At 39.5% G+C, this 16,560-nt stretch overlaps 1 protein-coding gene across 1 annotated transcript in view; it reads left to right on the top strand.

Annotated features, from left to right (window-relative positions):
• HCRTR2 (hypocretin receptor 2) overlaps positions 1 to 10,478 on the top strand; it is a 33,647-nt gene extending 23,169 nt beyond the window's left edge. The window contains exons 5-8 of the mRNA XM_063153407.1: positions 4,625 to 4,845; positions 6,200 to 6,321; positions 7,404 to 7,604; positions 8,818 to 10,478. Of these exons, the coding sequence (XP_063009477.1) occupies positions 4,625 to 4,845; positions 6,200 to 6,321; positions 7,404 to 7,604; positions 8,818 to 9,011 (738 nt within the window). The 3' untranslated portion in view covers positions 9,012 to 10,478. The remainder of the gene's footprint in view (positions 1 to 4,624; positions 4,846 to 6,199; positions 6,322 to 7,403; positions 7,605 to 8,817) is intronic.
• The last annotated feature ends 6,082 nt before the right edge of the window (positions 10,479 to 16,560 follow it).

Raw genomic sequence — 16,560 nt, 5'->3', positions numbered from 1 at the left:
CTTCGTGCAGATTCCCGTGTACAACCTCTGCCTTTATAAACTCCGTTTTGTCACTTGGCACTTGGATTTTTCCATCCATGCGGGTATACAGGCACCTTGGAGAGGCATTGAGATGTAATGGAAAATGAAGGCAGTCAAAGTAAACAGCTTTCGTGTGTCTGTGAAGGGCTTTGTCTTAGAGAGAAAGAAAGCAAAAGGCTTTCAGAAAAATGGATTATAGGTAGAAGGAAAATCTCTCTCACTTGAATGTACTGAATGTATCTGAAATGCTTGCCAAAATACCTTAGATGACCTTATTTACACTGTTAAAATATCCTGTAGCAGTCAAAATTTAAGATTGACCGCATTTTGTTAGTTTTATTTTTATTTTTCTTACTCAGGTTGATGGCAGGTCCAATCTGAACAAAATTTAAAGTAGAAGATCCAGCTATCAGTACTGGGAGACTGGAATTTCCTGATGTGAAGCTGGCTGTTACCAAACACATTTGATATGAATTGGTATAAAAATAATTGACACAATTTCTAATGTGAACACCTTTTTTTTTTTTTTTTCTCAAGATTCAAATAAAAATACAGGAAAGAAAACAAGAACACTAAACAAAACAAAAAACCCATCAAGCAGACAAACAAACAAAGAACATTTGAATTAAAGTGGCAAAATGATGTACGTTTTTTTCAGGAATCTTTAAAAAAAATATTTTTTGTCTGTGAACTGTAATTTATCATGCACCTGTCTGTGGTGCTCTCTGATGTCTTCTGCTTTGTCCAGGATTTATCTATAGCTGCAGTCCACCACCAGCTGCCCTGTCATTCTGAAAAAGACAAAATACCCATCCTGTTGAAGAAATAATGCAAGATATTCCATCTCAAGTGTCTCTAGAATAGTTCATATTTCCATTAACATATGGGCATGAATCACTTCTCTCTCACCAGCATGTTTGATACCATTCAGTTCTGAGGCTGTCCTGGGCAAGGGATAATACCTGCCCCATCAGGAGCATTTTTCATGCAGCTCATAATGATTCATCGGAGAAACCACAAAGAGACTTTGTATTTCTAAATATGCATATGATAAAATTAAAAATCAAATCTTATACTGACAGAATATATCTCTCACAAGTAACTCACACACAGGAAATACCAAATCCACTTTAAGGCTTTTTGATATTGTCCATAAGTCATAAAAGCAATTTTTGTCACTTCTAATCAGATTAGGTTAAACCAGAATTGCTGTTTATCCTGCTTGTCAGCTTTAAATTATTATTTTTGCTTTTAATTTCTTAGGTTGATAAGATTAAATAACAAGATGGCTTGGAGATTAAATTCAACCTTTACAGTTTGAGGGGACTCTTCTCAAGCAGAGGATTTCTTGCTTAGTTTTAAGTCTAGTCTAAACATGGTTCTAATATGCTCTGCCTTGCTGAATCTGTCCTGTATCACCTAATGGCTTTATCACCATAATCCTTCTCAGCCTCCTCTTCTTTACAACCTGCCTAACCTCTCAAGCTCTGTTTAACTAAGTTAATGCAAAGCAGTTGTTCTTAACCTACACGTAGCTGAAATTGCTGGCTCAGATGCAGAGCAGAAGTTGAATGACTGAAAACCAACCTTTTTTTTTTGGGTTCCCCCACCTTCACTCCCATTTGTTTTAGCTGGTCTATTTGTTCTTCAGGTTTCTTCTCCCTATTCATGTTGCGCGCTGGCAAGGTTAGGATGATCCTTTTTTTTTTCAGTGACAAAAAGAGAAATTCTACTGCAGGCTTAGTGCTGTCAGTGGCGCCAAATTACAGCTGTCTCTCTGCCTGGCCTAGATGATAGCACTAAGTATAAGAGGCTGCACTAAGTGAAATTAAAACCACTGCACATCTATTATCAGCTATGACTTGGCTGCAGGCGTCAGGCGCTTTTCTAGGTGCAGCAGGTGTGCTGTAATCAGTCATGTAGCACAAATTAATGAAGTGCTCTAAATGTGTTCTTTGGTAACAGTTTCAATAAAAAATCATGCTGCTTACCAGAAATTCAGTTAAATATGGTGATCTTATTGCAAGGTACAATGAGCCTTTCATATGTACATGATAGAAAAAACAACTAACAGTAGATGCTTTCTATGCCCTATATTTTTTCTAAAGGTTATTTTTTAAAATGTACTTGTGCATGCAAATTTTCAAATGAAAAAGAGAAGACTGAATTACAAGTTATCATTGCCATACTTTGTGTAATAGATCTTAAAATTTCTGATTGTATAAATCAAGCAGATCTTTGAATTAATGACTCAATTTTATAAAGACAAGTAAAATCATGCAAAAAATTCGATAAATTTTGAGTAATTATTTTAATTATTAGTAAGGAGGTAGTAATTTAGAAGCCTATGTTCTTGTGTGGATTTTAAGTTGATTAAAAATGGCTTCTGTACAAACAGAACTGAATGAACTGAATATCATGAAAATGTTGATACACAATTTGTAATATCAAGTTCCTATTATGCTTCAATTTCCTCATGTCTGAATGCATTATCACTAAAGCACATTTGAATTAATAATTAGGAACTTTATCCATTTTCTTTTTGGTAGTTGAAATTTACCCTCCCAATCTTTGCAAGTTGATACTACATTTGAGAAATTTTCTTTGGTTGTAAGCCCCTTGATAACTATCTGAGGGGTAGAGAAAAGGTGCATAAGAAAGTAATACTCTAAATTTTAGTACTTGTATATTCACAGCTAATAGGCTTTTCATAAAATGTTGGAATTACACAAATGCTTCAAAATTATCTCTTTTAGTGATTAATTACCAACAAGCAAATATATGCATTTTGCTCCCATGTGTACACTTGTGTATATTTGTGCATAATCACAGAATCATAGAAACATTTATCTTGCAAAAGACTCTTAAGTACATTAAATTCAACCATAACAAACATTGAATTCAACCATAACAACCATAACACTGCCAAGTTGACCACTAAACCATGTCCCAAAGTTCCACCTCTGCTTATCTTTTAAATATCTCCAGGAGTGGTCTGGCAGCCTGTTCCAAGGCTTGACTATCCTTTTTGTGAAGAAATTTTTCCTTACATCCAATCTAAACCTCCCCTGGGTTAACCTGAGACAATTTCCTTTCATTCTATCACTTCTCTGCTACACCCCACAGCCAAGTAGGGCAAATCCCTTGCAATGGTACTGATGTGCAGTTGTCAAGCTGGTAATTGATGATTTCAGCTGTGTGAGGGGGAATCCACAGGAGAAGTGTAAGGGGCTGAGTTGTTTTATCCATGTTGTTAAATCCATGGATACATTAGTAAAAACGAAATGTTAGAATTTATCCCCAGTTCTGCTTAATGGATTTTCTGCTCATTACATGGCAACTTTGCCAAAATGTTCCAATAGTTGTAAATCATGTTTGGTGTGTACATAAATGCTGAACTAAGGGCTTGTCTGAAGATATTCACACACAACTCCCACCCCAGACAACAAATAAATAAATAGACCAAAACAAAAAACCAACAAAAAAACCCCCACCCAACCCCACAAAACCACAACATAGTAGGTTTTCTAGAACAATTCTGAATGTGCATGCTTTTTGTCTTACTTTTATCTTTCTTAAATAAATACTAAATTTTCATAATTTTCTGGTCAGTTTGTCTGGATAAGCCCTGGTTAAAAAAAAAAAAAAAGTTACAATAGACAATGTGAACTTTTCAGATAGTTTTGAAGTTGAAATATTTCTCATGATATTAGTCACCCTACACACAGTTGTACTACACATAAATAAAACTGTATTTCTAGCCAAAAGGTTTTCACACTGTATGACATTGAAAATATTATAAATGTAATTGTAATAGAGTTCTCTGAGAAAGTCCTTGACATCTGCAGTCTTTCACGTTTTGCTGCGGGAGGAAGTAATTTAGAAGAACTGAAGCAAAATGGTTTTACTTGGCTTGTCTTATGTAAGGGCACAGGAAACAAAAACCCATTTTTTTTAATAGCATGGTCCTACATGCAACTCATTGCATGTCTTTGGCTAATCTAATTCTTCCTGTGTTTTGGCAGGACAAGGTGATTTCCATGATTTCCCTCAATTTAGAAGAACTTTGCAGAGAGATCCACACTTCAGCTGTGATTATTTCTTTAGCTACTTCACTGTCATATGAGTTGCATGTGTGGAAGTTTTATGGCACTTAAAGCTTTGTAGGCTTTAAATCCTTGTTTTCCAGTACTGAAAAACTGTTTGGTATCTTATATTAGCAGCATATTAATGGGGAAAACTACTCTGCTATACAACAAAACATTTGATGTAGAACTTTAAAGCAACGTAATTGCAGCAATAGGGTTGGTTTTGTTGATAGTCTGAAGATGCAGGCAAGGCAAGGTATGTGGGAAGTAAAGAAAACTTGAGAGCATCAGTTGATATCTGTGTATAAAACACAATTTTTTATGCTGTCTCTCTTGTGTGTCTCAAATTCAGTTTGTTTCCTGCAGCTGCGTCAATTAAATTAATTTAAAAATCCTTTTTATCCCTGTGAGCTTACACTGCGTATGTTGAAGTGTCTATTTGTCTTGTTATATCTGCTGACAAAATTGGTTTAGTAAAATGTTTTTCAAAATGCCCCTTATTCTGTTTGCCTTAGATCCCAGGAACTTCTTCTGTTGTTCAGAAGAAATGGAAACCTCAGCAGCCTTCAGCACAGCCCCGAGGGCTGGGACAATCAACAAAGTCAAAGATTAGTGCTGTGGCAGCTGAAATAAAACAGATTCGTGCAAGAAGGAAAACAGCACGTATGCTAATGGTCGTCCTTCTGGTTTTTGCACTTTGCTACCTACCAATTAGCATCCTTAATGTCTTGAAAAGGTAAAGTTTATCTCAAAATATAAACACTTGGTAAAGCTTTCTGTGTAAAACCAGAATTCTCTGTTACAAGATTCCTTTTATTCTGACAGATACTATTGAAGGATAAGCTTACTTATTTCATGATAAAGAAGTGGAAAATAAGCATAGTATTACGAGAAAATAATATAAATAACACCTATATGTTTATATATATATATAACCTATCCATAGTACTTAAACTAGAGGCCAGATTGTGGAACTCTTATTAACAAGATCTTCCTCATGAAAATGATCTAACCTATCTCCTCTTCAAACCTCATCATTTATGTGGAATTGCAGCTTGTTTGCTGTAAATGCCCCCATGGAAGTGCAATCACCTAAAGCAGGAGCTGAAGGTTAGCAGCAGAATGCAGTGTTGTGGCTTGGCTCTAAGGGCTGTGAAGTGATGAATTCAAACATAAGCTACTCATGTACAGTTTTGAGACCTTAGACTAACACTTCCATTGGTCCTATGAAGCTGTATTTTAACTTTTTATCTTTTTGTCTCTGTGCATTTCGTATGTGATTGTGTACACTCTTGGTATTTGTACAGTGCCTGACAGACTGAGGCTTTGGTAAAGTTACACCTCATGAGTCCCCTGGAATACCAATAAATAATGGCAAACAGCCAGAAGATTTGAATATCCAAAAACAATGAGCATGTTATTAGTGTTTTTTTAATTGGAGTGTTATTGGAACATTTTAGTTTTTAAGGGAGATTTTCAAGGTTTACATACATCCTACTCAATTCTAGCTCTTCCCTGAGGCCTAATTTAAATACTTTTCATTATCAAGTCCCTTTGTAGGAAATTTAGAGAGAAAACTATTTCCAGAAGATGGTTCATGGCTCCTACAACATGAAAAAGAGGAAATACACAGGCTACATCAACAACAATAGCAGAGTAGGCCCAGGGTTAGCCTCAGGTTTGGGGCCAGTTCAACAGTACCTTTTCAATTCCAGAGATATTTGGAGAGTGGCCTGGAGAGTGTCTTGGAGAGTGGGCCTAGAGCCAGGAAGATCAGTGACATAAGTACATCAAAAGCAACTTTTCCTGTCTTTTCTTGGCTTATGTTACAGCAGATGACTTTAATTACTTGGCAGAAAACTTGTGCATCTTCACCATGGTAAAGTCTCAGTTGTGCCAAACCACCAAGACAGGAGGCTGAGGGCTGGGGAGAGGATTTCTTTCTCTCAAGTAAGAGAGCACTGCTGAATCAGCCTTTTTATGGTACTGCAAATAGGTCATCAGAGATAATATCAGGCTAGAAGTTGTAAAATTTTTTAAGATGAATTCCAATTTTGCCATCTTTCAGGTTTGCTTTTCTCTTTCTGTAGGGTATTGGGGATGTTTAATCATGCTGATGACAGAGAAACTGTATATGCCTGGTTCACATTCTCACACTGGCTTGTATATGCAAACAGTGCTGCCAATCCTATTATTTATAACTTCCTCAGTGGTAAGTTACTGATACCTAGAATTCAAGTTTAATGTGTAATTTGAATGTAATGAACCACAGCAAAAATTAATGACTGTGTAACTTCAGCTCAGCTCCTCCAGTGGGAGCTAGATCCTCTTCCTAGAAGAAGTTGCCTGAAGTATCCCATTACCCTCAGCTGTCTACCAAAAAGTAACCTGGAGTGTGCCGGGGCCTGAGTCCAGGTGCTAGAGTGTGACATTAATGTGGCAGAGAAGTTCCTGGCATGACTTTGATCTGAAACAATTAACATTCCTCTAAAGACTCCTGAATGCCCTCTGGCAGGTAGCACAGTCTGGGGGCTGTCCCCAGCTGCTGTGTTGTATCCAAGTCTTGAGATTTGGAGGCTGTGAGTCTTTAATAGTACCTGCATGGCCAGACTGTGCCAAGTAGGGTCAACTTCAAAAAACAGCTGTTTACTTGCTAGTATAGATTTCTCACAGTTTGTGTTTGTGTCATTTGGCTTGGAGAGCAGAATGAGGACCTGACCTGGTAGTATTGCAGCTAAATACAGGGAGGCAAAACTCTATTGACTATCACTACGTATTGGCCCACTATAGTTTTTTTCTGGTGTGTAGTATGATAATGATCTGAGCAATTTCCTCTGAACCCCAAAAGCATGGAATTGTCAAACATTGTGAATCTTCTTTAAAAATCTATTAATGATAAAACACAAATTAGCCATGCTCTCCCATTTCACATATCAAGTAAAGATACAGTCATTCAAGCCTATATTTGCTCAATTATTTTTATGTTACATATGTAAATGATCAGCGGACTATCTATGAGGTGGTGTCATTAATCATTCTAGTTTGTCCATTCTGTCCAGCCAAGAATAATTCTGTCTTCACATCACACCTCACATGTCTTCTTAGAAAGGTTGTCTTTTTTCTGTCTTTCTCCAAGATGATTAAACTGTGATTTTCTCCTTTTGCATTAGAAGAGCATCTGGGTGGTTCACATTAATTTTGCTTTAGATAACTCCTTTATATCCTAATCTATAAAGTTTGATGAAATGCAGTTTATAGTACAATTTTTTCATGAGTCATTTTTGTGGTTGACAGGGAAATTTAGAGAAGAATTTAAAGCAGCATTTTCCTGTTGCATCTTTGGCATTCGCAGCCACCATGACGAACGGTTCAACAGAGGTCGTGCCAGTACAGAGAGTCGGAAATCCTTGACCACCCAGATCAGCAATTTTGATAACGTTTCAAAACTTTCAGAACACGTTGTACTGACCAACATAAACACAATTCCATCAAATGGTACTGCATCTATTACTCACTGTTAGTATACTGGTCCCTATGCCTTTTGATCCCATAGAATGAAATTCTAATTCTGCATCCATCAATATTGGGATCCGAGCACAAAGAGAGAAGGGTGTTAAAATTAAGAAGTGACTTAATTTTAAGAAGAAAAGAAAATTCAAATAAATATTTTATAGAATATGCCATAACTTTGATTATATAATGAGGAAAGAAAATTTCTCACATTTATTTCAAGTCATGTTGCAGATAGCTAGGGAGCAAAGCAGTCATGTTTTATACAAATATTTTCTTTGGATACGTACTTCTTTTACATTCCTAAGTAAATAAAGAACAAGTATCTGAGAGTATGAAAATTATTTTCCCTATCATTGGACTGTGTATATAAACAGCTCTCATCTAATTAGCTGAAGTTGTGGTATATTTAATAACAAATGTTTTAATCAAAACTTAGTGTAGAGATTGAACTACTGTTAATGTCTTTTACTATTTCAAATTATCTGCTTAGCATGCATTCTGGTGTGAGTTAGGCTGGTCAAAAGAGCAATTCATATTAATTTATTTTCCAAAAGTTTTGTTCTTTTCCATGGTAGGCTATTGAATGTGTCCAGGAACAGCTGGGAAGCCACTTTTCACTTAATGTAGAAGGAATAGGGTTTTTCACCTGAATTCAGTAGCATTGCCATTCCTTTATGTACAGCACAAGCAAAGTTACAAATATGAAACTCATATGACAGTGTGACTATAAATTATGTTTTACCCTTTGTTTCTGATTTATTCTCTTCTCTCTGTCCTCTGCTCATGGCAGGGGAGTTAGACTAGATGGTCTTTAAATGTCTCTTCAAACCCAAACTATTAGTGATTCCATGACTGATTTATAAACAGGAAGCCATGGTGCACTGCTGGTCAGAAAGGCATCTGGATAAGGAACCACAGGGCAATGTACTTAATAGTGCATAATAATATGTAGTAGAACACGTTAAAATGTTGAAAAGTTAAAAAGTCTATATTTATGCCTTAGAAATGCCCTTAGTCTTCAGTCAAGAAGCTTTCACTTCAAATTTTCAAATGCAATTTGAAACATTTTCTGGAAGACCATTTTACTAATAGATAATCACCTGCATAGTGTTCAGAGAGAGATAATCAGAGAGTCAGTTAGCCAGTCACCTGATACAAGCAGTGAAATTATTTAAAATCTTTATTTTATCTACAGATATCCCAGCGATGCTCAGCCCATTGAAGTCAGCAGAGCTGCATCTCCACATACCTGGGATGAACGTGACTTCAAACATAGATGAAGCCATGAGGGTTTCTGCAGAAGACACTGTCAAACCAGAGAATGCAGAGTGGGATAAATTTGTCCCTAGCATAACTAAACTCACTTCGATGGAGTTACAGCAAGGATGACTTTGGCTCAATACACTACAACTGCCACAGAGTGTCACATGCTTTTAGCTGTGGTACAGACTACAACTGGACAAAGGGGTTCCCTCAAAATAACTGCCTATCCTCTTTTTTCTCAGTCTTACAGAAACCTACTTACCTCAGTATGAGCTAAAGAACATGTCTTTACAATTCTTTTTAAGGATTGGATTGTATCATACTTTGTAAATATTGTAGATATTTATTTTTATACATTTTAGATGCTGTGAAATGTTCTAAAATGTATCATATGAAGAAATCTAAGTATTTGAAAGAAAGCTCAAACACCATTTATTTATATCCTCTTTCTATAAATGATTGATTCATGTACAAAGAATGCTTACTTATGCACTAGTGATATTCTGGCATTACTTTGCACTTCTTTTTCTGCAAATCCACTTGTAGTAAGTTCTATGTTTCTTATGGAACTTTCACTTCAGACTGGCTTGGGGAGAGCCCACATTACTTTTCTAAGTACAGACCTGCTTCTAAGATGTGAATCCAAAGTGCTGAAAGTCACATATTTTCATAAGATTACACTTAAACAGCCTTTTATTTTTTTCAGATTTGAGTGCCTAAAAAGTGACCATTTAAATAAAACTTATGTGATGCTCAAAGGTGCTATAGGCTCAAATTTCCTGCTCAGGCCAATAGGAATAACAAGTGTCAGCACCTCGGAAGGACTGGACATTTTAACTTGGGTAGCTCATTTTAGTCCGTGATGTGTACGTGTTGCTCCAGAAGATCTCTGAAAATCTTTAACGTAGGGAACATTAATTGTCTTTCATTTTCATGACTTCCCTCTCAACTGCCATTTATAACTAAAGATACAATCAATTCTAGATCTATATAGCTATTTATGGGATAATCTCTCTGGCCTGGAGCTTCCTACTGTGTATTGTATTTTTCTCCTTAAAGGATGAACATGGTGCATCAGTGGAGACTTAGTCTTCTAGACGAATGTGGTCTATTGGTCAGAAAAAGGCTAATTATGAGAACCTGAGATACAATTTCCCTGTGGCACTATTCTTGCATTTCAGTCCAGATTTTTCAAAAGAATAGGTAAGATGAGAGGGAGGACTTTTCTATTAAAAATTATTTGGCATAGGAAGAAGACAGTCTCATGTATTCAAATGTTTCTATAAAGCCAATTATTAATTGACCAGGTGTTATTTGATTACCTTTTGTAAATATTTTTCTAGGCTTTTCTTTGACCTAATGTCATGCAATGTATTATCTATCATGGCAACTATAGTTTTATGAAGTGCTCAATCACTTTATGCTTTAGCCTTCCCCAACAGCTGTTTTACTTGACATTGTTGCAATTCCTCCTAGTTTTCATTGCTGTTAAGTGAGAGAAAGGGATTTGCATTCATTTGGATATTAAAGTTTTCTATTTAAAGAGGAAAAGGAGAATACTCTTTTTTAATTAAAAAATAATAAAGAAAAATATCTAAATGGACAGAATGTTTAAATATCAAATAAAATAATAGGATTTTCAATATTCATGTGTGTAAGCTTCATTTTTAAGTATAGCTATTATATCAATGTTATTTTAAGACATTATTTTTCTTCGTCTCTGCTAAGAAAACTAAAACCCAAATAACTGTGGAAAGCACAGCAGGATTTGATTTCAGAGCTATTGCAATTCCTTTACCATAAGAAGACTATTTTCAGCCATGGAAAATGCAGAATTGTTAAAGAATGTTGAACAAGATATATGTTTTTCTATAAAATTTGAAATGATTTAACAAACACCTGCTGAATTAAAACATTACAGATATGGGGAAATGGAATTTCAGAAGTCCTCTAAGCTTTTCTTTTGTTTAATTATAAGCAAATAAATAGTCATAAAGTTAAAAACTAGTATAGCAACCCAGCTGCAAAATAATTATCAGTAATCATTTATTTGAGACATGAAATATCTCAGCCCATGGTTGAAAAATGTCTATTATGCCCAAATTTGGGAAAGCTATATTTTTATTTCAGAAAATGTATTTTTGGCTTATCCTTGAAGAAAGAGAAAGAATGTAGAAAGCAAAGGTTATTTAAGGAAACTTGGACAGCAGAAGAGGGGAGTATGTATACTTTTCAAACATGAAGGGTCACCGTGGAAGGCAACAAAATTTTTATGCCTTGTCAGGTGTGTTCCCCAGATCCCTGTGAGACAAACAGAGAGGAAGAGGGTTCAGTACTCCTAACCTGGGCCAGCAAAGAAAGAACCAAAATTTCGATGCTCATGGACAAATCCCAATTAGCATCTTTCTAAAGAGGGCGTGAATAGCACCTGCTGACACAATTTGTATTCTTGCTGCTACCTTAATGCCAGGGGGATAAATTGTGTTAGCTGAGTTAGTTCTGAGGAAAGAACATCACTAAAGGTCAGTGGCAGTTTTTGGAGGTGCTCTGTGCTGTGTTAGAAAGGGAGATTCTGGCCTTAATTTTGTCTTTGTAAGAGAAAGCATATCTTGATTCTCTTTTTCATCTTTTCTTATTTCCAGAATTAAAATGTTCCAACATTTCTAGGAATTTCTTTTAGCCACAACTTTAACTTAGCAGTACTTTTTCTGTGGAGAAGATAAATAAAATATGAGACATTCATTAGCAAATGATTCTGGGTTTTCTCTGGACAATTTCTACAGCATGTCTTTCAGACACAAATTATACACTCAGATATATCACATTTGAAATTCTAAAGATAGCTAGAGAGCATTAACCAATTTTTGCCAGAGACTCTGGCCATCAAGCTAAATATTGGTGAAATATGGTTATCAAGAAAAATATCTGGTTCCTTTTATGAAAAGATTTTTCATTTAAAAATATTTTTGATGAAAATATTCTTTTATTTCTTTAGTTTTTAAAATTTCAAGAATTACCTTTTTTAATTGAAATTGTCACTAGGAGAAATAAACCCAATAGTGAGCAATAGCCAGCAATGGAGATAGAAATAGCTGTGAGAAGAGAGTGTATAATGAATTAACATTTCTTATCCAGCATATAAATACTGAATGTTATCTAAAATCTGAGCCATAATTGGGCTTTGCTACCTCTAGCTGCTTTGTTATTCTAATATTTCCACTACTGAAAGGGAGATAAATGGAGAAATGGAGTTCTCATGCCATTGTTTCTGCTTGTCCACAGCAGCATTAAACATAGGGTTTAAATCACAGCATATTTGTTCCTGCAGATATGAGTTCTTGTGCCACCATCATTCTGGTGCTTTGTGTCTCAGCATATTTCACAGTCTTGAAGGTCTGATTTCCTGACCTGTTTCTCCTTTACTGTTGTCACTGTAGTGATAAGCTTGTGCCTTGCAGTCACAATGAATGCAAGATAATATCTCCCTGTCCCTGCCTCCAAAACCACAATGTTTTTCCTTTTCTTCTGGACTAAATAGAGAGAACCATCTCATTCTCTGGTTTTAGCAAAACTGATATGTGTTATTAACCTGGAGAGTGTTTTATAGGATGGAGAATACACCAAACATTGCTTTAAGTCAGCCCTCACTCAATGACGTATCATAACCTACTGCTGCATATTACAGTGGTTCAAAGCAAAGGCAAATTTAGCTTTCCAACCTAGAATTTGTCTCACAGCTAAAATTACATTAATCTTTCAAGCTGTTCTTTCTACTTGACAATTAGGTTTTTCTGTGGCTGTTGGATATATTGGGTGAAGTAATATATTATTTATTGAACAATTAAAAAGCCCACAAATATTTGGTAATTTTGTCATTAAGAGCTTACATAAATAATGCAGTTTAAAAAACTAGCTAAAAATATGTGTAAAATAAAATAAAAAGAGAAATTACAGGCAAGATAGATTTTTCCTGAGCTAAGAAAAATAACCCAAATTTGGACTTTGGGTCAAGTTTTGCTTTGTCAGCAGGGACAAGATTTCAACCGCTATATCTGTCTCTCCAATAGCTAAGCTGAAAATTTTATAACATCTTTTTGTTTAGGCATTTAAGGACCAAATACAGTAAAAAAAATTGTGAAAATAAGATTCATGAGCAGCATGGGGAAATCAGCAGGGATCTGTTTTTCCCTCCTCCTTCCACTGCAAAAGAAAAGCACACACACTTGAGCCAGCAGGTGTATGATTGCATCCTTTATGGCTGACTGCTCCATTGTTAAGTACCAAGTCAGTTGCTGACTTATACGGCAAACTGGTTTTTGAGGTATTTTAGTGAAACACCTGAGGTTACTCTCATAGTCAAATCTGGGACCAGACTATAGATTAATTATTTGTTCCCCTGGTCTGCCATCCAACATATTCCATAAGTCTTCTCTCTCCTTAACTGATCAAGATTGTATTCCACATGGGAGATGAAAACAAATTTACTCCTAAGATGGGTTGAAAAGTGCTTACAGAAGGTGATAGGACATAGGAACAGGCATTTCCCAAGGAGCTTAGAGGCGGCAGCCAAAGACTTACTCTGTTAATTTCTCTAGAGATCAAATGAGAGAGAACTAAGTGCGGAGGGAGTGCCAGCTCCCGTGGAAGCTGCCGAAGAACTGCTGCGTGTCATCTGGACGCGGTCCGGCTCAGCGTTTGTGTTAAGAGAAGAAATGTACGCAGAGGGTGTGCCAGGGGCAGCCGAGGCCGCTCCCGGAGGCGGGAAGCTTCACTCCGTGCCCTGGCCGCAGGCGGTGGGCAGAGGCAGGGGCAGCGCTGCAGGGGCAGAGAGAGGAACAGCGCTGCAGGGGCAGAGGCAGGGGCAGCGCTGCGGGGCAGAGGCAGGGGCAGCGCTGCAGGGGCAGAGGCAGGGGCAGCGCTGCAGGGGCAGAGGCAGGGGCAGCGCTGCAGGGGCAGAGGCAGGGGCAGCGCTGCAGGGGCAGAGCTGCAGGGGCAGAGGCAGGGGCAGCGCTGCAGGGGCAGAGGCAGGGGTAGCGCTGTACGGGCGGGAGCCAGCGCTGCCCCCGCTCGGAGCGCCCGGAGCGGCGGGCGGGCCCGGCGGGCGCTGTCCCCGGGCCGGTGCTGAAGGGGCGGCCCCGCTCAGCGCCTGTGGCCCCGCTCCGGCTCCTGCAGCCCCGCTCAGCGCCTGTGGCCCCGCTCCGGCTCCTGCAGCCCCGCTCGGCTCCTGTGGCCCCGCTCCGGCTCCTGCAGCCCCGCTCGGCTCCTGTGGCCCCGCTCCGGCTCCTGCAGCCCCGCTCGGCTCCTGTGGCCCCGCTCCGGCTCCTGCAGCCCCGCTCAGCGCCTGTGGCCCCGCTCGGCTCCTGCTGCTCCGCTCGGCTCCTGTGGCCCCGCTCGGCTCCTGCAGCCCCGCTCCGGCTCCTGTGGCCCCGCTCCGGCTCCTGTGGCCCCGCTCCGGCTCCTGTGGCCCCGCTCCGGCTCCTGCGGCCCCGCTCCGGCACCTGCGGCCCCGCTCGGCTCCTGCGGCCTCGCTCCGGCTCCTGTGGCCCCGCTCGGCTCCTGTGGCAGCGCCATGGCCACAGCCGCGCTCCTCGGCCCCGGTAAGTGCAGCGGGCGGGCAGCACCGGCCGCCCCTTCCTTCCCTCTGTCCCTCGGCACGGCTCCTGCTCCCGCGGGTGTCAGGCTTGGCTCGGCCCCGGGAGCGCTCCCCGGCAGGGCTGGGGCAGGGCGGCGGGAAGCAGGAGCGGAGCGGCGGGGACACCTGCTCCGGGTGAAGAGCCGCTTGTCTGCTGGCCGGGGACACCTGCTCCGGGTGAACAGCCGCTTGTCTGCTGGCCGGGGACACCTGCTCCGGGCGAACAGCCGCTTGTCTGCTGGCCGGGGACACCTGCTCCGGGCGAACAGCCGCTTGTCTGCTGGCCGGGGACACCTGATCCGGGCGAACAGCCGCTTGTCTGCTGGCCGGGGACACCCGCTCTGGGCGAACAGCCGCTTGTCTGCTGGCCGGGGACACCTGCTCCGGGTGAACAGCCGCTTGTCTGCTGGCCGGGGAGCGCAGGGTGCTGCCAGGGCTGCTCACACTGCCTTTGGGCTTGAGTGGAGAAAAGGGGAAAGTCAACAAGGCTGGTACAGAAAGATTTGGTACAGGAGAATATGATGAGACAAGTGTGTTGTATGTTAATTTTTGTTATTCTCCTTTTCTCCTCACTATATACATGCTCTTCTCTCTTTAACACCCCACTACTCTAAACTGATATTTCTGTGTTAAAAGTATTCCGTAGGTAGTTCTGCCCTAGGTTTTGTTAAAATAAAGGTCTCTTTTATCACTTTTCAATTATATTCAAAGTATAGTCAGCTGTAGTTTGCCATTTTGCCTTTGCAGCTTGTTATCCCACTGCTCTTGCCATTGGATAGAAACCACAGCTTGGCTTCCTAATATTCATTATTACTTACTTGCATTATTTTAGGATTGCAGAATTGGGAAATGTAATTCTTCCATTCCTCAGTTCCCAATCTGCAAAATGAAGGTGCTAAAATATTTCTATTTTTCCTTCTTTTAAATTTAGGCACCAAATTCTACAGAAAACAGAGAATTGTACACCTACCCAGCAAATCAATAGGCCTTTGCATAAAAATACAGACATCTGTAGAAATTTAAATGTGTCTTCTTGTCAATATGGATCCTGCTAAAAGTTTTAGCTGCAAACTAACTCTTAAATACCCTCAACTCTTCTATGCAGAATCCCTTAGTGTTCCAAACACTAGAGTAAATAATTAGAGAGAGCAACTAAAGTAATATCTGTCAGTTTAAGAAATTGTATAAGCTACAGTGTCCTGGACTCTAAAATCGTATGGGACAGTTTGTTCCATGTAGGTTTCTGGCTGTGTGCCCTCTCTGTACTGCTGAGGAATCAAAGACCCATCCATAATAGGTCATTAGACCTAAAGAAGCCCTTCCTTCGGCTGAAGGGCCTTAAATCATAGATTATGCTACTCACCTCTTCATTTTGCAAAAACATCCCCTCTTATTTTGGGACCAGCTTCCAGTTAGGTTCAAAAAGGGCAGCAGTGTGAAATACTCCCTAAAACGTAGCAGGAAGGCTGTGCAGTCAGTCCTGTTTTGACTGTCCCAGCCACTGGTCCTTGAAAACTGTCTGAACACGAGGAAGAGAGCACAGAGACTTTGTGATGCGAATCCTAGTCAGATGAGTAAACCTTCTGTTGTGTAAGAACCTAGAAAATAGATAAACAGTCATCCAGCAAAACACCTTTTCTTAATAAATATGTGGGTTTATAATTTTGTATTGTTTTATATATGCAGTCATTTTGCCCTGTAAGGTATTTGGCAACTTTTTTTTTTTTTCTGTCATCTGAATAAATAGTGAGGAATTTCAAAATAAGAAAGACCTTTTGGAGGCAGTCCTAGAACTAAAATGCTGTCATAATAAGCCATAATTGTCCTATGGATAGGGCCAGCTGCACATTTCTCAAGGCCAAGAGGTAGGAGCTGTTTCTGTCAGTATGTCCTCAAGGCGGATGGACAGACAGAGCCTGGGAGTGTTTGAGGCTGGAAATCACCACCAGTCCTGCATGGATCAGGGAACTGTGGGGAATATGCACCACTGAGCAAGGATTAGCACCAGCTATAATAAGCACATGTGGCCTCTTTGCTCTTGGT

This window comes from Melospiza melodia, chromosome 3 (assembly GCF_035770615.1).
Source record: "Melospiza melodia melodia isolate bMelMel2 chromosome 3, bMelMel2.pri, whole genome shotgun sequence".
Taxonomy (NCBI): domain Eukaryota; kingdom Metazoa; phylum Chordata; class Aves; order Passeriformes; family Passerellidae; genus Melospiza; species Melospiza melodia.
This window is presented reverse-complemented; position numbering and strand designations above follow the sequence as displayed.